At 44.2% G+C, this 27,241-nt stretch overlaps 1 protein-coding gene across 1 annotated transcript in view; it reads right to left on the bottom strand.

Moving 5' to 3' along the window:
• Positions 1–27,241, bottom strand: part of LRRK1 (leucine rich repeat kinase 1) — an 83,881-nt gene that overhangs the window by 45,057 nt on the left and 11,583 nt on the right. The window contains exons 2-11 of the mRNA XM_055002691.1: positions 16,641–16,804; positions 14,452–14,623; positions 12,766–12,948; positions 9,649–9,797; positions 8,828–9,054; positions 7,449–7,576; positions 5,356–5,519; positions 4,460–4,597; positions 1,055–1,167; positions 642–718 (exon numbers count right to left, since the gene is read on the bottom strand). Coding sequence (XP_054858666.1) covers positions 642–718; positions 1,055–1,167; positions 4,460–4,597; positions 5,356–5,519; positions 7,449–7,576; positions 8,828–9,054; positions 9,649–9,797; positions 12,766–12,948; positions 14,452–14,623; positions 16,641–16,804 — 1,515 coding nt within the window. The remainder of the gene's footprint in view (positions 1–641; positions 719–1,054; positions 1,168–4,459; positions 4,598–5,355; positions 5,520–7,448; positions 7,577–8,827; positions 9,055–9,648; positions 9,798–12,765; positions 12,949–14,451; positions 14,624–16,640; positions 16,805–27,241) is intronic.

Raw genomic sequence — 27,241 nt, 5'->3', positions numbered from 1 at the left:
CACGTGTTCATAATCCTATTGCCCAGAATCCATTGGCTGGATTCTACACACCAGTCCCTATATAAACAAGTCTTGCAGATAGAACAAATGACTTTATCTTCTCCAATGCAGATGCAACATTGCCCAGGGAGAAACAAATGAAGCATTTCCAGCCCAATCCTGGATGCACGCTACATCCCAAAACAGGAGTCGCCTTTGCATACCACAAACAAAATGTTACCTGCCAACTCACCATTTTGGTGATCTATACTAGCAGAAGGTACTAGATTGTGTCACACTTTCCTCCAGAGTCTATCAGAAGAGAATGGGCTCATATTAAAAGATGTTACGTGAGACAGGAGTCAGGCTAGGATACCCTGATTTGGGTCACATGTATCATCTAGTTGAGCCCATGGTCTTATTTTGTTGTTGTTGTTGTTTTTGAGGGCCTTTACCTGGTGATACAAGAGTTGGCACCCAAGACCTTCTGCATACAAAGTGAGCTGCTACGGCTGGCTTTCTGTTGTTTTACAGTGGAGGGGAAGTTATCCATAGCTGTAAAGCAAAATAATTAAACTTCCTCCCAGTCCTGGCTTTGTGTAAACAGCCTCCCTCCTTACCCATCAGCTCCCTCCCAACTCCTAATTCCCCACATGCTGTACCTGTCTCAGTGCCAGTACGGGCTCTGCTCCTTGTCGAGAAAAATGAAATCCTCTTGGTTTTGGCTCCTTCGTCAGCTCTGTGCCACAAAGACAAAACAAAGGCAAATTAAATCAAACAAAGCCCACTCTCAGTATTATCCTGAGAGTAAAACAGAAGGGACTTTTAACCCACTTTTAATTGTTTTTAGCTGTTTTGCGGTCTGTTCCAAACCCAAGGTCTGTTTTTGCAGCTCTTTTTTTAGGCTGCTCAGTGCTGATTTTATGCTGTTTTTACACTTATGGCTTGTTGTTAACGGCTTCTTCTATATTGATAAATTAGGATACTTTTTACAATTATATGGGAATGTTTTTGTTTTTAATCTGTCACAGCCTGGAGAGGAGGCATAAAAATTCCCAGTGTGAAATAAACTCACTTCCCAAGCTGGTTCTTGGAGAGATCCAAAGTCTTCAGCAGCCTGCATGACCACTTTTCCTGAGAAGGTAAGACGGATAACTGGTTTCCTGAAAGTTTCAGTGATACTAAGACCTAAAAGAGAAAGGAATATGGTTAAAGAGCCAATTGGGAGAGGGAGTTTGTACCAGCAAAGGGATAGAAAGTGGCATGGTATAGCCTGATCTTGTCAAATCTTGGAAGCTAAGCAGGGTTGGTACTTTGGATGGGGGACCTCCAAGGCAGACTCAGTAGAGGAAGGCAAGGGTAAACCCCTTCCTCTTCTCACTTGTCTTGAAAGCCCCTTACTGGGGCTGCCATAAGTCAGTTGAAACTTGACGGCACTACGTATGTACCAGCACATTTCAATGAAATCATTTTAGACTCACTCAATACAGCTTATCTGCATTCCTTTCTATAGTTATAACCCGGTTTTCCAATCAAAATTGCTTTCCAAAGCAGCTTATGTAACCCCTGTGAGGTTAATTGGTTTAGCCCAGTGGGGTGGAGTCAGAAGCTAGAGGCAGGCTGCTGAGGAGGAGGCTGTTTGCAGGGGAGCTTAATGAATTATAAGCTCTTATCACCTTGAATAAGGTAATCAAATATTGTATGTAAAATATGATTTAAGTGGTGTTTGTGTATTGTGTGTAGCTGGTGTTACTGGGGTTGTATTATTTTTGAAGGGCTATAATTCTCAACCAGAAGCCTGAAGCCTGGGGTACAGCTGCTTCAAATGGATGAGAGAGGACACATCATCACTTCTTGGATGCCTTTTCAAGGACATTGTTGATTTGGAGGTTTTTTGTATGGTTGTACTTCAAAGTTAATTTTTTGTTAAAGTTGTATTTTATTAATTGTTTAAAAGTTTAAAAGAAAAAAAGTTGTTTCTTAAAATTTTGTGAAAGTTGCTTTCTAAGGGCCAAGCTACACATGACGAATGACACTTGAATGGCAAGTGTATTTCTCCCTGTTCACTTGCCCTCCACTCAATCCACTTGCCAGGCAAGTGTCTTTCGTCATGTGTAGCTTGGCCCCAAGTCCCATAGAACCCATGTAAAGAGAAGTTACACTTACAGCTGACCCATTGCACACTCTAAGAGACAGAAATAACTGTATAAATAAATTAAACAATAATAAAGTCAATAAAGTCAATGCAACACAGTTTGGTGTAGTGGTTAAGAGTGCCAGACTCTAATCTGGAGAGTCGAGTTTGGTTCCCCACTCCTCCACTTGAAGCCAGCTGGGTGACTTTGGGTCAGTCACAGCTTCTCGGAGCTCTCTCAGCCCCACCCACCTCACAGGGTGTTTTGTTGTGGGGATAATAATGACATACTTTGTAAACTGCTCTGAGTGGACGTTAAGTTGTCCTGAAGGGTGGTATATAAATCTAATGTTATTATTTAAAAAGCAGCAAATGGCATTTTAAAAATCTAGTTCTCCAAATATCTCCCTGGGAGCTTGTTTTGTAATGAATTTATGATTTGTATGACAACACCAACGCACATTCAACAACATCTTCCCCCCAAAATCAGGTCCTTGCCCCAAGGAGATTACAGACTAAATGTCGATGATAATGAACCAGAGGGAAAAAACAGTTAAAGATGTTGACGTATAAATGGGAACCAATTCAGGAAAACCTTTTTCAAGCTGCTTAAGAATATGAACTGGGTGGGGTTGAGTCAAATTGAGTGCAACTGACCCATTCTGCACTGGGACTAGAAGAGATTCAAGGTCAACGTTGGGTTCTTCTTGTATTGAAACTAACAATTTCTGAGGAAATCCACTCGGCTTGCTGGATTTCATTTGCTTGCTAACATTTTTGTTACCGCTTTTTCAATATTACACATTGTATTATTACTTATATGTAATATTCCATATTTTCATCCACCACGTGTGTCTGTCTCTCAGTCGCTCTGCATCACTGATTTTGTAGTCTATTGTAAAGCTACAAAGAATCCACAACTTCTATAGACTTTCGGTCAGTGAAGCACAACCTTCTCTCATAAAGCTGGATGCAGCCCTATCTTGAAGAGAAGTGGAAACATACCACAAGCTGGCTAAGGAGTCTGATTTTTAAAGGTTTGGGGATTTCATTATGCAGAGCAGCTAGCCAAACAGATATGGAGGGGAAGGGGGGGAAAGATGACACAGGAGCACCATCTAGTGTTCATACTGCTAGCCTCCTCATATTTCTTGGAATCAAAGCAATATTACAAAGAGAGGAGGGATTTAGGACTGGTTATCTTAAATCCTATACTATCCAACCCTGAGGAACAGCTGTAATCCAGAGGGATTCTTCACCTGTTTTAATGGCATCAAATGCACACTTCTGTACATGTGTACTTTAGGTTTATGTGGTACATCATGTGATCCTAGGTGTGCACAGATAACAAGGGAGGGTGCAGCTAGCCTCCTGTTATTTGCATCCACTCGGTTAAAATAAAAGCTTTCTCCTAACTGTTGTTGTGAATCCCATCACATGAAACTGGAAAGAAGTTAGCTTACTACACCTGTGGATTCTGGGAGAGAGTGTGGTTGGTCAGAGTTTGAGGCCACCATCTCCACCAACATCGAAACCCACCACCCAACGAGGCTGTCAACACTCTGGTGCTACCTGCAAGGAAGGCAGAGCCACACCCTTCTCCATTCTGTCTTCTCATTAGCATGCTACAGAAGTTAGAGTACAGGACAAAGACTGGAGAGATCCAGGTTCAATTCCCCATATGGTCATAACACTTAGGCTAGCTGCCATCTTTCAGTCTAAGGGCCAAGCTACACATGACGAATGACACTTGAACGGCAAGTGGATTGAGTGGAGGGCAAGTGAACAGGGAGAAATACACTTGCTGTTCAAGTGTCATTCGTCATGTGTAGCTTGGCCCTCAGTTACCCCACTGGGTTGTTGTTTGAACAAAACAAGGAGGGGAGAATCAGGTATGCTGCCCTAACTCCTTGGAGGAGATGGGATTAAACTATGATGAAAGCAAGAAGATGGTGTAGCCCATACATTTACCCAGATGCCGTATTTATTTACATTCTGACCATTTCTACACACGTTGAATAATGCACTTTCAATGCACTTTAGCCATCCTTTGGAAGTGGATTTTTTGTTCCACACATGGAAAAGCAGTTCCAAATGTTTACTAAAGAGTATTGAATGTGGATTATCCAACGTGTGTGGAAGCAGCTTCTGTCTTGCAACGTGAAGGCCGTGGCTTCCCTTATCGAGTCAATCCATCTCATGTCGGGTCTTCTTCTTTTCCTACTTCAAAGAAGTGAATTCCACTACTCAGTGATGGCTGCAAAAATCATTGCCTGCTGGGGGTGGGTATAAAGGATTACGTGAATATACTTTTTGAGATATAGGTAGAGATTTACCCACACTTACTTCAAGCTGGAAGAGACACTGGGGGACTTCTTTCAGGGCGTTTTCAGAAAAATCTACTTCCTTGAGATGATTTTTCCAGAAGACAGCCAAAGTGTCTGGCAGGGACTCCAAGGCATTTTTAGCTGCCTTGCAACATTTCTAGAAAAACGAGGGAAAGAAATTTTTCACATTCAGCTCAAATTCTCCATTCTCAAAGTGACAACATTCAGGATCTTTTAAAAAAGTTTCTAGCCCTCAAGAATTCCAGGAAAGCGTAGATGTTTCTTGGTGAAGGAAGGTTGATGAGCAGGATCTTTATTAGCTAGGACTCATTTTTCGGTACTCTGCATAGCTACTTATTCTTTCAATGTAAATGTACATAATCAGCATAATTTAGACAACTTTCAAGATTCAGCTTTAACCTTGAGTTACCCCACAAGTGAGCTTTGATTTATTTTGATTGGGAATATATGTAGGTCCATAAGGCTACCTTTGCCTTGACAGGCTAGTTTTCTATACAGAGAGGAACCTACATTTCAAGCTAATAGGAAAGCTGTACTGCACTGCACTGCACTTATTTACTTCATTTATAACATGCCGTTCTCCCTAATGGTGATCCCCTTTCTTCCTAATGTGGACTCAATCATTCTAGCATTTTATTGTCACAGCCAGCCTGTTAGGCTGAGAGGTCACCCAGTAAGTTTCCATGACAGAGTAATGATCCGAACATAGTCTTTCAGATCCTAGACTGATCTACCTCACAAGGTCGTTGTTGTGAGGATAAACTGGAGAAGATATGTTCTATAAGCTGCTTTGGGTCCCCGCTAGGGAGAAAGGTGGAAATAAACCGAGTAAGCAAATAATAAAGTACATGATTAGCGCTTAAATTTAACCAAGTGTCAACAGTTTATACTTACCAAGGGACAAACCCAAGGCTGAGGAAACACCTTCAAGTTATTCTTGGACACATTCAGGATGTGCAGAGACTTCAGACTGTGGAGAAATTGAGTAGGCAGCTCCACCAACTTGTTGTCAGAGACATCCAGTTCATTCAGTTTCCTTAACCCTATCCAGTTAGTAGCTAAAAAAAAAACATGCACAGAGAAAAACTTTTGAACACATGAAGCTACGTTATACAGAATCTAGGTGCACCTAAGTCAGTATTATCTTCTCAGTCTGGCAACAGGTCTCCAGGTTCTTTCACTTCACCTGCTTTCAGACCCTTTAACTGGCAATGCCAAGAATTGAACCTGGGACTTTCTGCATGCCGAGCAGATACTATACCGCTGAGCCACAGCCCATCCCCTGAGAAGCTGAGGGGCATTATTTAACGTGTATGGAAATGGCCAACATCTCCATAAGCTACTCTAAAAGCTCCCAATGTAGACAAGTAAGCACGTCAGCTTTTGAACATGGGCTCCCGAGTGGCATATGGATTAAGTGTTAATGTTCCATGAGAGGGTTGTGAATTGATATATAGTTAAAACTAGATCCAGAGGAGTTAGCTGTGTTAGTCTGTAGTCGCAAAATAGTGAAGAGTCCAGTAGCACCTTTAAGACTAACCAACAGCTTTTGAGAACCACAGTTGTAGCTTATGCTACAATTAGGCTTGCCAATCCCCCACCCTGGCCACTTATGTGGCCAGTGGGAGGGTGTGCCTCTGGGGCACCCCCCCCCCCTCGGTGGCATAGCTCAAACCCGGGCTGTGCGGCGTGCCCACGTGCCCTGTTGTGGCATGTCCCCATGCCCCACAATGGGTCCTTTTCAGGCCAAATTCACCCTGGGGGGTGATTCAGCCGTTTGGCGAGTGCAGGAGCGCACACCGGGGCGCCCTTTGACCAGTGTGATGACATCACTTCCCAGAAGTGACGCCATCATGCACACCGGGAGCACGTGCACGCTACACCTGCATGTGAGGAGATGCACTGAGGACTTTGGAGGGTAAGTGCCATTCCCCCGCCAGGAGACTCAAGGGAACTGGCGACCCTAGCTACAGCAAAGTTGGTTAAGTCTTAAAGGTGCTACTGGACTCTTTACTATATAGTTAAAACTAGTTTCATGACAATTTGTCTGGATTATTTTGACCAGCCTAGCCCTAAATTATTGAGATTATTTTATTTATTTATGCCTCAGCCTACTGAAGGCCCGAATGGGAGTGCAGAGGGGAAGACAGAAGTTTGCAGTGTGTTTGGATAGAGAGGGATAGGAAAGAGTCGGTTGTGAGGGGAAAGAAAGAGATGTGACAGCTTGGAAGAAAGATGGCTGAGGAGAAAGAGTGGAGCTTGGATGAGAAGGCTGCCTTAGCTGTCTTCTGTTCTAGGAAGTGAGTAGTAAACAACAGTTACAGGATAAACTGCAGCCTGAGGAACATAAATGGAAGATGTACAAGACGTCCTTCTCGTGTTGTATGGGCAGGTTAGAACCTGCCGCTCCTCTTGTGGTAATGTGTAGAAACCCTGAGTCAAATAAGCAAACCCTTCTACATCCATTGAAATCTATGGATTTAGAAGGGTTACCTCTGGAATGGTTTCATAATTTATCTAATGGAATTTCCAGAACATAGCTCTTTTAAAAATGTTCTTTAATTTGATGGAGGCCCTTATCTGAAATTTGACTGAGGTACTGAACAGTTATTTTGCAGGATATTATTATTTAGAAATGGATTTAATGGAATGTATGTTAAATTATAGCTGTTGGTTGGAAGCTGTTTCCTTTTTCCTTTTTGAGGGGGGGCGTCTCTTCCTTGAGTTTTTTTTTTTAATTTTCGTTGTGGTGTAAAATATCCATATGTAGTGTAAAATATAAAATAATAAATTAAAAAAGAAGGGTTACCTCTGTTTAGGATGGCACAGAGGATGACTTGCGCTAGATAAGGGACTATTCTTTTCAGAACCAGTAGCATGACGTTCTGCCTTGACAATTTTATCACAAGCTTTTACAGGAAGGAAAACTGCCCATCCATCCCCTGTGGGATGGCTTAAGTGAACAGGAAATTGTGAGGCACACCCACCGTTCTCCTCATCAAATAACCTTTCCAAATAATTTTTGGCAGCAACAAGCCTTTGGAGTCTGGAAAGGTGCAAGAATCCAGAAGGAAGGCTTCGGAACCTGTTGGCAGACACATCGATCTCAAGTAACCTGTAGAATTAAAAAAGTGAAAAGCTAAATGGAAGATCTATAACAAAGAGAAAGACTTGGAAGGGGTGCCCTGAGGCAAAAAGCCCCTCCCATAGCCTGAGGGCCTTACAACATGATGCTGTTTACAGGTCTACTCAGTGTCCCATGGATCAGGCTGGGAAGTCTGTGTTGAAGTATAATTCCCAGTTTTGCAGGAGGCCCAATTTGAATTGGGGTCGTGGCATTCAGGGAATGAGGGTTTAAGCTTCCTTCCCCGTGCTGTCTTCCAGACCCAAAATGGCCCCATGGAGCCACTATTTCCCCCACTGGGGAACTTGTATAAGCTTCCCCAAAGGGTAACTACCATTTCAAGTTAGGAAAATGGCATGGAGGAAAGAGAATTAAGCCCCCTGTCTGTGCCTGCCATGGTTCCAGTCTGAATCACAGTTCCACACATCTGGAAACAAAGTTTCAGCAAAGAACTCACAGGGCACATCTGGACGACAGGATACAGAACAGCCCCATAAAAATGTGTGGTGTAGCTAGTCCCCCAAGCCATCCATGCAAGATCTGGTTCTCAATCAAGATGATTCCACACTTCAACCATAATCAAGGCCGTTTCCAGATGGCTTACCTGAAGCCGCTCCATGCCGCAATGTTGTGGATCGTGCTGGGGAAAACGCAAAATATCGCATTTTCTCGTGCGAGTTTTGCACGACGTGCGAGAAAACGCGATATTTCGTGTTTTCCCCGGCACGATCCACAACATTGCGGCATGGAGCGGCTTCAGGTAAGCCATCTGGAAATGGCCCAAGACATGAGGAAAGGCCTGAGGTACATTGCATACCACAGGGCCCCCAATTCTTTGGAGCCTGTGGGCACCTTTGGAATTCTGACACAAAATGGCTGCTGGAGGACGCAAAGCCAGTCACAAAATGGCGGCTGGAGCTTATCTTCAGTCACACAGTGAAGATCTTTGTGCTGTGGTGGCAGCTGCTGCCAAAGCAATATCTTTAAAAATCTGCACTGGCAACTAAATCTCCCATGGCTGGTGCCATGGAGCCCAAGGGCACCACGTTTAACATAACCTGATACAGAGCAAAACTGCAAAGCTTCTGTTGAGGTGCACACTGGAGGGGAATCAGTTAGGGAACCTTTTGTCTACCTTACAACAGGCAACATCTATGTTATTTTCAGCTTGTGTCCAATTCAAAACATGGCCCCTGTCAAAAATCAGTAGCAAGTAACAGTTCTAAGGAGATGGGCACGTACTTCGAGCAAAGAATGCTGTCTGAGGACTGTACATCGGAGATCTCATTCAATCGGTTATCAGCAAGATTAAGCTTCTGGACATTTATCAGCCCCCAAGGAATTACAGATGGGACAGAGGCCAAGCAGTTGGCTGAGAGGTCAAGCTCAGTTATTTGAGGGGAAATATCTATTAGCCAATCCAGATCCACCCAAGGAAGACGGAGGTTCGACCAGTTCACAAACAGATCCTGGGGAAGCAAAGGAAGAAGAGATTTTTAAACAAGATTCCCTGAACTCAATTTAAATGAAATAGGTGGGATGAATCTCAGGGCCAAGCTACACATGACGAATGACACTTGAACGGCAAGTGGATTGAGTGGAGGGCAAGTGAACAGGGAGAAATATACTTGCCATTCAAGTGTCATTCGTCATGTGTAGCTTGGCCCTCAGATGCGTCCAAGTTATTCACTCACAAAAGTCAGGTTTGGATTGTAGATAGAAACATGCATGAACAAAATAATTTCACACAAAGGGCTTCTTTATTCTTCTCCTTTTTGCCACTGAGGATGTTTTAATATCAGGAAGGCATAGTGTTTATTTTCATTTATACCCACTCTTCTCTCCAATGGGAACCCAAAATAGCTCACAACATTCTCCCTTCCTTCATTTTGTCCTCACAAAAACCCTGTGAGGTAGGTTAGCCTGAGAGAGTTTGAATGGCCCAATGTCACCCAGCAAGCTTCCAAGGCAAAGTTGGGGTTTGAATGTGGGGTCACCTAGATCCTAGTCCAACACCCTAACCAATGCGCTACACTGGCCCCAACATAGCAGCAGCTCCTTACTGGTTTTGCTGGAGTGCTCCTACTCGACGTGGTTGTTTCAATGAAGTATTTGCGCAGAAGGTGTTTGCTCTCACCAGGGCAGTCCATCAGGATGTAGGAACAAAAGAAAGCCCCATTCTGAAGCAAAAAGGCAGCTATGTCCTCATGACCTAGCAGGAGAAGAAGCAAACATGTTCAAAAGAAAGACAAACCATATGTATTAAAGCCAGGTGTAATTTAAGTCCCAAAGAGCAGTTCTGCCCCTAATTCTATGGAAAGATGTCATTCTTTTAAGAAGTAATTAAGCTGGCAAACAAAATAAAGTACAGAAATTTATTTATGTCATGTCATGTGCTTAGTTCTCGTGGCCCCTTCTTACATGCCCAGAGTAAGGCCAATCGGCACTTTGGGGTTCTCAGGCCAGTTTGTCTAGGGATCCGGACAGTGTTTTGCTATCTTCTGGGCATGGAGCAGGGGTCGCTGGGGATGGGGGGAGGGGAGGTAGTTGTGAATTTCCTGCATTGTGCCGGGGGTTGGACTAGATGAGCCTGGAGGTCCCTTCCAGCCCTATGATTCTATGATTCTATGTCATTTTTACCCTGCCTTTCTCCCCAACGGTGACCCAAAACAAGCTTATATCATTCTTCTCCCCTCCATTTTATCCTCACAACGGCCCCAAATTTTATGGGGGCAGCACAACCCGGGTTTTGAGGATTAGGTTGTTAGAACACATGTCCCGTATACGCAATAAGAACTTGGAGGCTCCCCTGGTGGAACATTTCCTTACTCATGCACATCAGCCTGATGACTTTCAATTTACTGTCTTATACCTTGCTAACAATATCCCCCGACATTTTATAAGATCCCTTCTCCTACATTAGGAAGCTCTGTGGATTTTTAAATTCGGCACTTTGAAACCCTATGGATTGAATACAGTCTTGGATTTCGCTTGCTTCCTATAAATTGTTTTGTCTAGTGCCGTTCTTGACTAATTTCTTTGTATTCTCTATGTAACTTTGAGTTTGTGTGCTGTCTCTTTAAATTCACGGCGTCCGTACTGTATATAAACCACCCCTTTCATTAGGGAGGTTGCTGAAATAAGCCGATGTGATTGCTTTGACTAGCTTCCAAGCTGCGATTCTGATTGAGTATGCACTTTTTTTGAATTTGAACTGTATTGGGTAAGTGTTACGACATTTTTGTATATCACAGGTCGTGACCACAGCCGGAAGATGCAGGCTTTTATGATTTATTGTTTACCGATTATACTGACACGCTCCTGAAGAGGTTTCTGACGAAACAGCGGTGAACACCAGTACTGCGCGTCGAGCGTTACTACGGGACGTTACTGCATTGAAAACTTCTCCACTCCTCTTTCCGTTATTTTGAGCGGACATTTCTAACTTTCTGAAAGAATACTTACGGGAGAACGCTTTTTCGTTGTTATTGACTACATGTACTAAATGCTCTGTAACTGTTTATTGTATTTCCAAATATATGATGTGACTGTTCCTTTAACTTGTATAAGCGTCATCCTTCTGGTGCCCAGTCACATTTATGAAATAGTTGTAGATTATTCTCGCCACCCACTCTTGTGGCTCTCACCCCTTTTTTTGGCTCTTCGACGAGTGGGTCCTCTGTTGTTTTTGTCTGTGAGGTATGTTAGGCTGACAGCACGTGACTGGCCCAGTCACCCAGGGAGCTTCCATGGCAGAGTTGGAATTTGAACCTGGGCATCCCAGATCTTAGTCCAACACTCTAACCACTACACCACACTCGTTTCCTATAGCTTGGCTGTTTTGATTGCAGTGGACTTTCCTACCTACATTTGTTCCCCCCACTTTTCTCCCTAATGAGAACCCAAAAAGACTTATAAGAGCATTCTTCCCTCCTCCATTTTAGCTTCACAACAACGATGCCAAGGGGCAGGTTAGGTTGAGAGAATGACTGGCCTAAAGTCATGCAGTGAGGTTTCACGGCAAAGGAGGAATCCAGACCAGGTCTCCCAAACCATGGTACCACGTTGGGGCAAGGATTATTAAGCTCAAAGGGAAAAGGAATTTCTCAGCGGATCTGTCAGGTCCCCAGGAGAAATCAAAGTTTCAATAACTGCCTTTTCATTTACATTTGAATCCAAGATCCAATTTTAAATATTATGCAGAATGAGGTGGTAGCATTCCATATATGACCGCTACAGCTTGCAGATAGGGAAATTTTGAAATGCTTCCCCACGTAAGGCGGGGAAAGCTCCCCAAATTTAATAAACTAGGATCACAGGGGGAAAGGGTTATGGTAACCTTTCTCCCAGCAGTGCTAGCTTACTGCTCACAGAGAGGCTTTGACATTCAAAAGTCTGACACGCATGACTCCATTCAAAGTGGTGCAATCCAAAACACAGTCTACTGCCTCAGTTCTGTGCGATGGGTAAAATGTTCCTTAGGACACAGTCACAATGAAGTATTCCTGAAGAGCAGATTTTAGTCTGCTGCAGTAAAAGCATTCTGTAAGCCGCTTCTCTCAGCAGCACAGGTCTGAGCAGCACACCAATGCTATTACACATGTTAAATGCCTCGGCTGGACTACGCACAGGCACCTAGCTGCCCAGCATCCAGGAGCAAGTTAGGAGTTTGAATCGGGATGCCAAATGCAAAGACCAGGTGCACCTCAGAAACAAACAAACTGTCTGAAAATGGCCAGTGCTTACACGACAAATATTTTCTTCCTCAATCAGTGCAGAGTGAGGGCCAAGCTACACATGACGAATGACACTTGAACGGCAAGTGTATTTCTCCCTGTTCACTTGCCCTCCACTCAATCCACTTGCCATTCAAGTGTCATTCGTCATGTGTAGCTTGGCCCTTAGACTCTTCAAAATCCACTGAAGTCCAAGCTTAGGAGGGTATAAACTCTGGGCCAAGCTACACATGACGAATGACACTTGAACGGCAAGTGGATTGAGTGGAGGGCAAGTGAACAGGGAGAAATACACTTGCCGTTCAAGTGTCATTCGTCATGTGTAGCTTGGCCCTCTGTTTAGGATTGCTCTGAAAGAAAGGGGCTTTCCAACTGCAGGTGTTTTTAAAATGTCCTGGGGAAATGGAGGCTCCTTTAACAGGAAAGAAGTGCAGCCTCACCTACCTTCTTTGATTGCTGCGTAGAGCGGCAATTTGATAAGGGCTGGAAACTCGTTCTTCCGCACTGCACAGCTGTCTGGGTCAGCACTGTATGTGCACACTAAAAGCCTGACAACCTCCAAGTGACCCTGCTTGCAAGCAATGGCCAGCATCCAGTTCAGAAGCTGCAGGAAGTTGAGCGGTCCGACTGCAAAGCAAACACACACAGGATGTTGGTCGCACTTTTAACTCATCTAAATTTGTATGCAATTTTCACAGCGTGGTTTATTGTCCGAATTATCCTGCTTTCATCGCAATGTTTTCTAATTTTGTAATCCAGTTTGCTTGCATTGTTTACGTATGTACTATAGAATATTTTTGTTTTCCAGTATTGTAAATAAATTATTTAAAAAACAAAAACACAGCATCACATTATTTATAATCTGCCTTTCTCACTGAAACTCAAGACAGATTACATAGTATAAATCAATATGATCAATGGCGGAGAGTCTATCTACATGAGATATCTTATATGAGGATGCTCATGTGTAGGGAGACACAACATTAGCCAGGAATTGTAGTTTCAATTTCATGTCTCTACATAGAGCCCACAGAGATTGCTCCTCAGAGGGTTTGTTAATTTCATCTTTGCCACCTGAAGTCAAATCCAAACAAGGGGATGTTTTGAATGAACAAAGCAGACCTATTTGACCTCTCTCTATCCTCAAGACACCCAATCCAATAAAACACTCTGGTTCTTTGGGCAGAGAAACTGGAGTCCAGAGAAGCTCCACACTAAAAGCAATTTGTTTGTATATGCCCCAGTTTTCTTCCCAATGGAAAACCAAAGAAGCTTATAACATTCTCCTTCTATTTTATCCTCACAACAACCCTGTGAGATATGTCAGGACATGATAGAAAAGAGTCCAGTAGCACCTTTAAGACTAACCAATTTTACTGTAGCATAAGCTTTCGAAAACCACAGTTCTCTTCGTCAGATGCATTTTCGTCAGATGCATCTGACAAAGAGAACTGTGGTTCTCGAAAGCTTATGCTACAGTGAAGTTGGTTAGTCTTAAAGGTGCTACTGGACTCTTTTCGATTTTGCTACTACAGACTAACACAGCTATCTCCTCTGGAGTTAGGACATGACTGGCCCAAAGTCCCCCATTGAATTTCTAGAGTAGAGCAAACCAGCATCTCCCAAATCCTATACCGCACTGGCTCTCACATCTCATAGTTGTTGTCATAGCTTTCTACCTGCAGTTCTGTGATGACAATGATCCAGTGGAGTTAGCCATGTTAGTCTGTAGTAGCAAAATAGAACAGAGTCCTGTAGCACCTTTAAGACTAACCAACTTTACTGTAGCATAAGCTTTCGAGAACCACAGTTCTCTTTGTCAGATGCACTCTTTCTGTGATGACACTGAGGGCCAAGCTACAAGTGACGAATGACACTTGAACAGCAAGTGTATTTCTCCCTGTTCACTTGCCCTCCACTCAATCCACTTGCCGTTCAAGTGTCATTCATCATGTGTAGCTTGGCCCTGAGAACTCCATGTTTGGATATTCTTTAGCTCCTTTGGGGAACTATTATTTCCCAGAATCCCATTTCAGAAAGATGGTAGGGATAAGACAGACACAATACAAAAGAAATATACTGAAGGAACAACAAGTATGTTCAAGAATAACAGAGGGAAACCTAACCTACCGAGAACAGAATCAAGCAGTTCTTTCACGACATCTTGGTGCCCGAAATACGCTGCCACCACTGCTGGGTTGTCATCATTTGGTTCTGTGGGCAAGGTTACACAGACTTCTTTCAGCAAATACCTCACTGCCTGCAGGTCTCCATAGGCAGCTGAAATGCTCAAGAGATGGCACTGGTTGGATAGAAAAGGAACAGGGTACAGAAATCCTGATGAACTGAAATGTACCGTGCTTTCATGCTAGCAAGCCACGCCTACAATGTTTGCCTGAGACAGTACTGCTTCTTTTTCAAGAGAGCCAGAGCCGAACCACACGATACAAATTACACGTGAATGACATGAAAACTTACTTACACATGTTCCAACGTTGTTTTCAACTACACGCGCCAGGACTGCAGGACCACCATCGAACCTGTGTTTGCGGTGGCACGGGTTTTCTCTGTGTACCTCCAAGATATCCCATCATGCATCTCCACTTTGCACAGATAGGAAGAGGAAGATATAGGAAATAAGGACGCTCTGCATTGCCGACTTACTGATCGTGACTGCGTACACGCACCGTCGCAGCTACATTGGAGCAGAAAATTTTGAATGCGTGCCTGGACCAGGACACGTGCTCATTGATAGAATGCTGAACACGGGCATTTGGGGTAAGACAGGACTCCTAACATTCGCTTGGTCTCATGTAATTCGTATCGTGTGGTTCGACTCCCAGTTATATAATATGCTCATTCTGGCATCTGCTGCTTAGTTATTTCAGAAAACAGACACTCCAATAACTTGCGCATACTGACAGTAAAAAGAATCAATAATAACTATCAGTGGTAAAGAGCAAGCTTCGCATACAGTAGCGCCTTAAAGACCAACTAGATTTCCAGGGTTTGAGTTTTCCAGAGTCAAAGCTCCCTTCGCAGTGCTAAGGGAATGGCTTGAGAAAGTTCTAGAGCTAAGCTACAAGTGACACCTTACACAGGTTGGACACTTATCAGCTTCTCTCAAGTTTTGATGGGAAATGTAGGCGTCCTAGTTTTACAGCTTGGCTCTCCATTACAGCTGCAAGACCAGGATGCCTACATTTCCCATCAAAACTTGAGGGAAGCTGACAAGTGTCCAACCTGTGTCAGGCGTCACTTGTAGCTTGGCTCCTAGAAGCAAACCAGCCTTCTCAGCCCACAGAGGTTGGCAGGACAAGCTCACCTTTTGGTGCCTGTGTGGAAATTATGAAAGGGCTCCCTCCCCGCAGCTAAAAAAACACTGAATAAATAACTGAAACCTTATTTTCCTTTGGCAGGAGGAAGGATTTAAGCACTTGTTCATAAAATAATTTTATACAAACTAAAATATTATGCTGCTCTCCAATGCTGGCGGCCACCTTTGAATAATATTCCTCCCCCATCTTCAGAGGAACAGTGACAGCAAAGGAAAGGGATTAAATTTCAGCAATCACTGTATCCTTTTCATATTAGGTTAGTACTGCTAACACGGTTCTTGGCATGAACTGATCTAGCATTCTTCTCTCTACTCTCTGCTCCCCACCCCTGCACCCAAAGGTACTTTTCTAATCTCCTCTTTATCCAAAAAAACAATCTTAATGTTCACTTCCCCCTTTATGTTCATTTCTCCCTCAGTTTCCAATGTAGCTTCCTCCAGACTGGAACCCAATTTCTACTTGAAGGCTATTACATCTCTACAAAGAACCCATTGCTTAGCTGGCTTGCTCTACTGTGTGGGAATAAAGAACAATTGCAGAAACAATGCAAAAATCCACAGGAAACATTTGTAGGGAAAACTCAGCAAGTGGGAGGGGAATTTAACTAACAGTTCTCCCTTGCAAATACTCCCCATGAGACCCTCTACTAGGCTAACTTCTGGTTTTGGAGCTCAGCTGTGGAAACAATTAATTCTTACAAATACCAGGGGCGTTTGTAAGGGAAGTTAAGCAACCACAAGTTTGCTGATTCTCCTTTGCAAGCACCCTCCCCCCCAACATCTATTTTTGCCGTAAGCAATCGTGTACAGTTCATTGCTTACAGTGAGACTGGAGATGGCTGGATCACACCGGTTCTCTGATCCAAATGTCCTTAAATTCACAAAAAAAAACCACCCAAAAAAACCTACCTGTTCTTTCAAGTACCAAAGTTGTTTTCCTTGTGCTTTTTGGCACAGAACAATAAATCCTGCCCCCCCTTACCTTTTCCACTTGTAAGAGGTTCTCCTGACACGCTGTTTTAATCAGCTCTTGGGCTTTGGTGAATTCTCCACTTTTGTAAGCGCCTTGAATGGTTTCCGTCACGGGAGACTGGCCGATGGAGAGATCGCTGGCTGTGGACTGTCTGCCACCCATGTCCACAGGACCTGTGTGAAGACAACAGGAGGGGAGAGGCCACTTGGCGGCAATGCGTCAAAGCTGCTGGCGCCATGTCTCCCACATTGTTCACATTTGTTTCGTACCCTGAGTTGCAGACTAAACTTTGTGCATCAAGATACACCCGGCCTGCAGTAACTGTCTCTGCACTCTATTTATTGAAAATGAGATTGGGGAGAAAGGCAGAGTTGTTGACTTTCTCCCCCCAACCTCTCTCTCCATTCAACAACAACAACACTTATATACCGCTCTTCTAGACAGATTAGTGCCTCACCCAGACCGGTGAACAAGTTAGTGTTATTATTATCCCCACAATGCCATCTCTGGGCTGCTCTTATCCCCCAGTTCTGATCTCCTGTCTTGGTTCTCAAACTGAACTAATCTCTGCAGAGAAGGACTTCCCCAGTTCTCATTCTCTTTGCCTTCTGAATACTTATTACCTTTATCTTCCACTGTGGGACTTAAGGCTGCTTCAAGGAGGCCTGTCAGTCCCTTCAAGTTCTCCAAAGTTAACACACAGGTGTCCCAGTTGAAGCAACTTTATGAGAGATGCATACTGTTCAGGGTGTTCACACAAAGGTAGCAATTGGCAGAAGTGACAATTCAAACAAAGGCATTACTAAGTAAAGGGAAACTTCCCGCCCTTTGGGTCCGTTGACATTCTGACGCGAAACCCCATAGAAGTTACATGGGAACTGATTCGTTAAGACTAAATGAAGTACAAAGTGAAAATATCCCAGTCTCTGGGAAAAGATACGTTTGCTGCTAGCAGCTCACCTTCAAGGACACTTGTTGGAAAAGTGAAAGTACATATTTTTAACAGATAACGGAGAGGCCCCACTGGCTCTCCTGTATTTTATGCAGGGCCAGCGCCACTATTGAGGTGGTGAGGTGGCTGCCGTGGGTGCTGGGACGCCAGATGGGGTGCTGGAGGGGCTGCTGGGGGCGGAGGTGCATGCCATGGAGCTGGTGTGCCTGCCCCGCAGCTGCTTCAAGCTGGCCAGCCCTGCGCCACTGCTGCCACACACCCTGGCGCAGTGCAGCATCCACGGGGCAGGCACGGCAGGCGGCCGGGGCTGCGTGCAGAGCATGGGCAACCTCCATGCGCTGCCCCAGCCACCCACTGGCTGATGGGCCCAGCTTTGCCACGTGGTGATGTCATAACATGATGATGTCATCATGCAGTCCGGAGCGTGCACGCGCACATGGTGCTGGCCGCAGGCGCCAGAAACCCTGGCGCCAGCGGTCATTTTATGTTAGCAGTTAAGACACTCTCAGAGCCAAACTACAAGTGACATCTTACACAGGTTGGACACTAGTCAGCTTCCCTCAAGTTTTGATGGGAAATGTAGGCATCCTGGTCTTGCAGCTGTAATGGAGAGCCAAGCTGTAAAACCAGGGCGCCTACATTTCCCATCAAAACTTGAGGGAAGCTGACAAGTGTCCAACCTGTGTAAGGCGTCACTTGTAGTTTGGCTCTCAGATGACCAATAACTTTGGCAACCAGTTATGATCAGCACAACACAATAATGGCAGGTATGATGGCATACAGGATAAGGCCTTTCCTCCAGGCATCGCTGAGCTGCAGTATCTCATGCCTTATGATGACCATACACTACTGATCTTCTAGCTGCCTTGAGCTAGCTTATCAGGCTCTATCCCTTCCAAATTCCATTGCTGCTTCTGGAACTTGAGAGCCAGTGCTATGTTAGAGTGTGGGACTACAATTCGGGACATCCAGGTTTGAATTTCTTCTCTGCCATGGACGCTTGGCCACTCACTCACTCTCAACTCAACCTACCTCACAGGGTTGTTGTGAACATCGCAAGCCACTTTGGACCCCCACTGGTGAGAAAGACAGGGGATACATGAGGTAAGTAAATAAATAAGCAAGCAAGCAGCTCTCTGGGATCTCAGGCAGAGAACTTTCACATCATTTACTACCTGACTATTTTATTTGGACATGTTGGGGATTGAACTTGGGACCTTCTGCATGCAAAACAGACGCTCTGCCAACACGCCATAGTCATTCCATGCAGATAGCTTAAATGAACCATTTCTGCAGGACACACATTCTGAGTTACTGGATTTTGTCTTTCTTGTTATTTCATGATTGCAAACATGGGCTGAATCCACACACCCGTGGAGTGTCCCAGCGTTGCGCTAAATGTTCGCTAAACACCCAGAAGTGTAGCGTCTTTCTAATGCGATTTAGAAATCGCTCTAGAAAGACGCTACACTTCCGGGTGTTTAGCAAACATTTAGCGCAACGCTGGGACGCTCCACGGGTGTGTGGATTCAGCCTTCCTCTGCAGTTTGACTCTTTGAACCTGAACCTGTTATTCCATTCGCCTCCACAAAATGAAAGAAACCCACTCAACCAGAGCCCCCTAATATGGCGGCTGAGATAAAGGGCTAAACATGTTCAAAGTACTTTTGAACGGAGACATGAAACTGAGGAGATATAGTGACTTCCTTAAATTTCTACCCAAGGTACTTTCCACAAGACTCTGGGCCAAGCTACACATGATGAATGACACTTGAACGGCAAGTGTATTTCTCCCTGTTCACTTGCCCTCCACTCAATCCACTTGCTGTTCAAGTGTCATTCGTCATGTGTAGCTTGGCCCTCAATCTTCATAAAAGGAAAGCATTCTGGTTCCCTCAGAGACAAAGAACGGTGCACAAAAACACGTGGCACAAAATGAAGGGGAGAGGTTGTTAGACCAAGGCCAAAAGAAGCTTTAAAAACTATTACATTTAGCATTACTGCAGTACGTAGAGATTTGACATGGCTGCTTCTCAGCGTGTCCATAAATAGAGCGTTGAAAGCAGTTTTATCATAATAATCTGTCAAAGTACCCTATATTATACAGCCAGCTTGGTGTAGTGGTTAAGAGTGTCAGGCTAAGATTCATGAGGCCCAGCGTCATATTCCCAGTCTGCCATGGAAGCTCGCTGGGTGACTTTGGGGCAGTCACACACACTCACAGGATTGTTGTGAAGATAAAATGAAGATGGATAAAATGTGTAAGCTGTTTTGGTCCCTGCTATGGAAAAAAGTGGGGTGTAAAAGAAGAAAATAAATCTTCATAAAATGTTTAAAAAGATGAATCCACGCACAGATGGGGTCTATAAGAAAATTAAATGCAGTGCCTGTCTGCAAAAGACATCATTGCAGGGAGGTTTTAAGGCACCCAGAAAGAAGGGAACCAGCTTGGCTCACTTGGTAGTTGTCAGTAAATACCCTTGAATAACGCAGATTGAATTACTGATTGAGACTGACTAACCCTTTCTTGTTAATTATTCAAGCGGCAGCTCGAGTCAGGGAGACATCCGAGAAGGCTCCAGGGGTTTGCACCGTTAAATTGCAAAGGCATTTGATAATCCCTGCAAGGCCATCTTCTGGCCTCGGAGAGTGAGTGAAGGGCAAGCGGAAAGACAAGCCGTAGGGTGGACAGATGCCAGAAAACCAGCATTGGTTCAAGTCTTGCCTTGGCTGTAGATGATGTGCAAAAAAGCTGGAGAGTATCCTAGCCACAAATGGACCACAATTTGAGGTCCCACATAGCATCAGAGCCAAACATGGGGGATCACGTCGTGAACCAAGTCTGGACTGGGTACGGTCCGTGGAGTTAATGTGCCTGTGGCACTGCTCTGGGAGTACCACCCTACCGACCAGGCAAGGATGAAAGCAGTGGTTAGAGTGGCGAATTAAAACTTGGGAGATTCAGGTTCCAATCCCATTTAGCAAGGAACCTCACTGGGTGATCCTGGGCCCATCATTCTCTTTCACTCTAACCTAGAAACAGAGAGAAGAGAAACATACTGGGCTACTTGATGGAATGGCAAGGTGGATAGGTAGCCAAACTCCTAGTATTTACACCAGGCTTCAACACACAAAGCTCCCAGGTACTGAGTCAAACCTCTGGTCTATCAAGGCCAATATTGTCTACTCTGACGAGCAGCATCTCTCCAGGTAGGGTTGCCAGCTCCAACTTGGGAAATTCCTGGAGATCTGGAGGGTGAAACCTGGAGAAAGTGGGGTTTGGGGAGGGAAAGGACCGTGGCATGGCATAATTCCATAGAGTCCCCCCACCAAATAGCTATTTTCTCCAGGTGAACTGATCTCTGTGGCCTGGAGACCAGTTGTAATTCCGGGAGATCTCCAGCCAATACCTATCTCCAGGGTCTCATCAAAGGTCTTTCATATTATCTACTTCCTTTCTAAACTGGAGTCACTGGGGATTGAAACTGGGACCTTCTGCATGCAGAGCTGGTGGTCTACCACCAACCTCCCATTCAGCTTGACCGATACTGTGGCCACACTGTTAAAGGCCAATCACAAAAGCCAAGGTTGCAAATCAATTTTTCCATTAGAAAAGTAAAAGAGTGCTGGATTCTGAGAAATAGTCGAGTCCAGTAGCACCTTTAAGACTAACCAACTTCATTGTAGCATAAGCTTTCGAGAACCACAGCTCTCTTCATCAGATGCATGGAGGGTATAAAGAAACTGGCCAGATATATATAGGTGGTGAGGGGCCAGTTTCTGCATACCCTCCATGCATCTGACGAAGAAAGCTGTGGTTCTCGAAAGCTTATGCTACAATGAAGTTGGTTAGTCTTAAAGGTGCTACTGGAGTCTTTACTCTTTTGCAACTACAGACTAAGCACAGCTAACTCCTCAGGTTCTGAGAAAACAGCATCCTGGACAGCTTACCAACTTAGATGCCAGGATCAGACTATAAGATGCTCAGTTCGCTGTACCAAGGCTTCTCACCCTGATGGCTTGACCCAAAAATTCTCCCTCCCCCTGTTTAGATTTTGCTTTCCTCCATGTACTCACCGAATACCTGGAGTCTATTTGGGTGGCACTATTTCCTTCAGTGAAATCCGTTTCCCATAAAGCACTCACAATTTCAATGTCTGTGTGATGCCAGAATATACACATCAGAGATAAAGAAATGGCATCAAAGAAGCCAATAAATCATTAATGCTTGCAATGAAAGTGGGAAGATCAAAAAACCTGTTTGCATGCCAACATAAGGAAACATCCCCTAGGCCCCATGATCCGTTTTAACAATAAAGCGCCATAGGTCAAAGCGGTAAGGGTTTTCTCTACATCCTGGAGGTTTGCAAGTATCGTTTAACTTGCCTAGCTTTGAACATCTGACTTCAAACCACCCATGCACTAAAAGGAGTTGGGCTGCAAAGATCAAAAGAGATCCGATAAGGCTATCCCCCCCAGGTTTTTGTGCTGTATGAGACTGCAGCGACACAGCATAAGGATTCCAAAATTCCTCTACCAGAGAATCTCCACTCCCTGCATTTTTAAAAAAGCACATTTCTAGATCTCATACCTGCAAAGATAGCCTTGGAAATGTGTAGATGATATCTGGCAAAAAAACTATTGCAGTGGGCCAAACAGGAATCCCTGGGAGCAAGAGTTGTGGCTTTACTTCCCCTACAAGCAACAGCTGATAGAATGCTTTTAATCTGTAAAGTGCTTGACTGTACAATCCTAAAGAGTTATATATACTTCCAAGCCCATTGCTTACAGTGGGTAGAGAAGGATGTTAAAGTGTCCAGAATAACACCCACCTCCATACACACACAGCTAATAGAAGCCAATTCATCATGCAAAATTAGCAGATCATGCAAAATCATGCAAAAATTAGCAGACATAAAATAGGAGAATGCAGATATAGGGCCAGGATCAACCTTCATTGAATCAAAATAGACCCAAATCCAAGGCATCTCTTACTCCTTAATTTATCTCTTCAAATTAAAAGGCCAAAATAAACATTTTAAGCGTCTTACGGAAGCCGGGCAGGTTCAGTCTTAGGCGAACCTCCCAGCGCATTCACAGCATTCCCTAATTATGGGTCAGCTACCATGAATCCCTGTTTACCAGTTTTTGGAATGGTCTACAAGCCATTCGCAGTTTTTCTTAATGACGGTGATGGGATGGGTGAGAGAGTATTAATGTTTTGTTGAGAAATATTGTTTTAAAAGGAGCCTTTGCTTCTACCAGGCTGCCCTGTTTTAAACCAACACCCACTGTACTAAAACACACGACAGCAACTGTATGAATTAAAAAAGAGAAGAAATGAGATCATGATGTAACGCACCATTAGAAGTCAACAAAAAAGGCCTTGTGCAAACAAACAAAAAAACACAGAATTCTGTCTCGGAGCTTAAATCCGTGGAGCGAGATTTTTTAAAAGACAAGCTTCTAAACGGAGTGTTCATTCAAAGTGAAGAAAACTGGGCTACAGGGCAGAAATTTCATGCAACTTCTAGTTTCTCCTGCAGGCTGTTACGAAATCAGTGCATAAAGAAACATCAAAAGAAAGGAATTAGATACATTGTCCTCGACAAAATTACACACCCTTTACAACACGAATACTGGAAAAAACAGGAATACATCTTTCTCTCGGAACAGATCTGCTTAATTTTTTCCCCCAAAGGCACAGCTCTCAACTATTAAATGGGTCTCCTCCAACAGAAGCATTTTATAGCATCATCCTAAACTCAGTCAGACCTTTCTATACCCATGGACCTGAATGGACTTTGAAGGGTGTAACACACAGTTCCCACTGGCTCTCCTCCTCAATAAAAGGCTGGTTAAAACCTCACTTCAGATCATTTTTATATACTGTCACATGCAAAAAGGTGAAGTCCGGGAAGAGGAAAATAGAAGAAAGGAATCTCTTCAATGAGCTCTGAAAGTGTCGCCTCTCCATCGGTACCTACCTTCTCATTATTCAGAGATGCGTTTTCCAAGCCTCTCGAGCAATCTGAACGTGAAGTCAATTCTGAGTCTACGCCATCTGCGAAGCCCCTACATGAGCTCCGAAAACTTTCAGGACCATTAACCCATCAGACACTGCAAAAAGTACATCCCACACACCCTTCTGCATCTGTGTTGGGCTGTTCCTCTGTCTGAAATAAAGATTCCCCCCCCCACCGCCCTTTGGAGGTAACAAACGCCCGTATGCCTCATTGCAGTGAAATCCAAGCTTTTTGTTCTCAGCTGAGTAAAAGGGGGAGGTGGTGGTAAAAGGGCTTCCAGCGTGACCTCCGACATCAAATTCCCTAACACCAGATGGACTCTGCTGTGGTTTATCAGATTAAACTTTTGCCATTTTGATTCTCAGTCACCGGGATGGTGAGGCTGAGCAAACCAAAGGGGAAAACAGCAACCTTTTTTCAAAAGATGGTCCAGTTTTAGCGAACCCACTGAACTAAACAACTTTCAAAGGTGACAGGATTTATAGTGCAATCTTAAACAGAGTTAGGGCGTTTCTAAACCAACGGACTTCAATGGGATTAGAAGGTTGTAACTTTGTTTAGGATGGCACTATTAATCTGGTTTCTGACGTCTCCCCCACTGATTTAGTTTCCCATAGATGTTTTCTGCTTATTGGGAGGCATCTAAATATTGTTCTCCTTTGCAAGTCACTGAAGAGATGATGAACAGTTATTTAGGGGGGAAGTTACTTATTTTATTGACTTTATTTTATTTATTTTATTTACCCAGTGGGGACCCAAACCGGCTTATGTGCTTTCCCTCGCCTCCGTTTTGTCTTCACAACACCCCTGTGAGTAGGGATGCCAGACCCCCGGCAGGGGTGGGGGATCCCCCGCCCCGCCCAGCCCACACCCCACTCCCACTTACCTGGCCAGTGGGGGGGCACACACCTTCTGTGCGCGCTCCCCTGCAGCACTGCGTGCTCCTGTGCACAGTAGCCACATGGATCAGGCCCATTTTGGCCCAGAGTATGGGAGCACTCCTGCACTCTGCAGCGGCCCAAAACTGGCCCGTTTCAGCCCAAATCGGGCTCGTTTGGGGCCCATTTTGGTGCAGATTGTGCCTGTTTTGAGTGGTTGCAGAGAGCAGGAGTGCTCCCGCGCTCTGCAGTGTCCCCAATCTGGGTCAAAACGGCCCTGATCCACACCAAAATGGGCTCAAAACAAGCCCAATTTGGGCCGAAATGGGCCCGTTTTGGGCCGCTGTGGAGCACAGAAGCACTCCTGCACTCCGCAGTGGCCCCAATCCAAGCCCCTGCGGAGCATGGGTGTGCTCCCAGGGGGCCGCATGATGATGTCACTTTCTGGAAGTGACGTCATCACACTGCGGGAGTGCACTCCCCCCCCAAAAGGTAATTACAAGAAACCAGTCCCCCCACCGGGAGGTTAAGAGGGATTGGCAACCCTACCAGTGAGGCAGGCTAGGTTTTACAACTGGGCTACTCTATTAGCGATCTAATATTTTGCATTTATATTGCACTTTCTATGTTCAAAGCACTTCACAAGCATTATCTTGCCGCCATCCACAACAACCTGGCAAAAGTATGCTGGCATCACTCCCATAATGCAGTCCGGGTGGAGGATGGCCTGCAGTTTATTGTATCAGACATAAGATTTGAACCTGGCAATTTTGCAAGCCTGCACTGCACTGTGTTCTCATAAACACTGCAATGCACCCACACCAATCTTATCCCAAATAAACAGGTATATTTATTTATATACTTCCTTTCTCTCTGAGATGCAAAACTGCAAAACAATGTAACAAAGAAAACAGAGCAAATCATCCCAGAAAACAAGGCAAAAGCTGGAGGACAGAACCAACCGACTAGAATTCTGGTCCCTTTACCTTGATGGGAACAGTTTTCTGCAGCTACATTCTTTTCAGATGTTCTAAGGGTGGTGGTTTTCAGACACTGTGCCAGAGAACCTCGGTGATGCATTCCTCAGAAGTTCCTTAATGGGAAACTTGGTAATAGGAGATGAGCTTCCCAGAAAGAGAGCTCGCCCACCTACCACCAAACTTCCTTGCAGCACGCAGTCACAAGGGAGTGCTCTAAGGTAGGCCACATTCTGAGAAGCAACAGTGAACTGCAAACTGCATGTGCACCCTGGAACATCCCCCAATACCCTCTGTGGTGCACAGGAATTCCCCTGCAGTTCAGGGAGGGAGGATTTTTACTGAAGAAATGAAGCAAAGAATTCCCCATGGCAGCCCCAGCTCAATTAACTCAAACACAGGCATGGTCCCATGTCTGCTACTGTAGATTTTGTAAAAAGACAAATCCGGAGAGAAGATTCCATCACAGATCTATAATGCAATGTGCAATTTGACCCTTAATTATTCTACATAGCTAGGGCTGCCAGCTCCAAATTGGAAAATTCCTGGAGATCTAGGGGGTGAAACCTGGAGAAACCTGGAGAAAGTGGGGTTTGGAGAGGGAAAGGACCTTGGCATGGCATAATTCCAGAGTCCACCCCACAAAGTAGCCATTTTCTCCAGGTGAACTGATCTCTGTGGCCTGGAGACCAGTTGTAATTCCGGGAGATCTCCATCCACTACCTGGAGGCTGGCAACCCCATACATAGCATTTATATAGCACTTAACAATATCACTTAGCATTTATATAGCACTTCCAGTGTCCAAAGAGCCTAGTTTTTTTAAAAAATGGCTGGGTTTCTAACAGTTTGTTAATTTTAATTATTATATGCTGGTTTTATGACTTTGTTGTATCATTATTACTTGGCAAACCACCTCGAACAGGTTGTCAGGGCTCCTTTTATAATGAATCTGTGAGCCTTTCCAGCTATACAAAGTGATACAGAATAAGGAAATAACCACTTCTGTAAGATTGAAAGACCTTGAGGATTTTTTGTGACTCTTTGAAAAAAATTTCCATTGAAACGGGATATTAAGGATCTAGACAACCCATTAGAGGATACAGCCACTCCAAAAGAATCTTTGAGTCAAGATTTATTTAGGGACTCTCTGTTACTATTGGGATATAGTTCTTACGAACTTTGAATATTGATGAAAAATCTGACAAAATTTGGTTTAAGGATATCTACAGTTGAAAGGTGTTGTTTACGCCTTTGCCGTTTATGAATTTTTTGTGCAATATGTCCTCTCCTTTGGGATTAGCACTTTAGCACTAGCACTTTGTCGGTTCATTGATATGTCTCCTGTATGAGATGGTTTGTTTAATATGAAGCACTTATTAAGAATTCAAAAAGAGTCCAGTAGCACCTTTAAGACTAACCAATTTTATTATAGCATAAGCTTTCGAGAATCAAGTTCTCTTCATCAGATGCCTGATCAAAACTGGGCAGATACAGAAGAGGAGGGGAGAAGAGAGAGGCGAGAAAGAAGGGGGCATAAATCACAAGGGGACAGAATGCAATTAAGAATTAACTCTCTTAGTAGTTCAGAGAGTTACCTTGGAAGTATAGTTACATTTGAATGAGCTGTAACAGAAGTGTTAAAGTTGTACACTGTTATTAGTATAATACCCCACAATTGTTAAAAGGATTATCTTTATTGTTATCATCCAAGGGGATACTTAGTAAGTATTTGCACGTTCTCTTCTGCATGGTCGTTATTGGGTGGGGCAGACGGG

This window comes from Eublepharis macularius, chromosome 18 (assembly GCF_028583425.1).
Source record: "Eublepharis macularius isolate TG4126 chromosome 18, MPM_Emac_v1.0, whole genome shotgun sequence".
Taxonomy (NCBI): domain Eukaryota; kingdom Metazoa; phylum Chordata; class Lepidosauria; order Squamata; family Eublepharidae; genus Eublepharis; species Eublepharis macularius.
The sequence above is the reverse complement of the archived record's forward strand: the minus strand, read 5'-3'. Positions and strand labels throughout refer to the sequence as shown.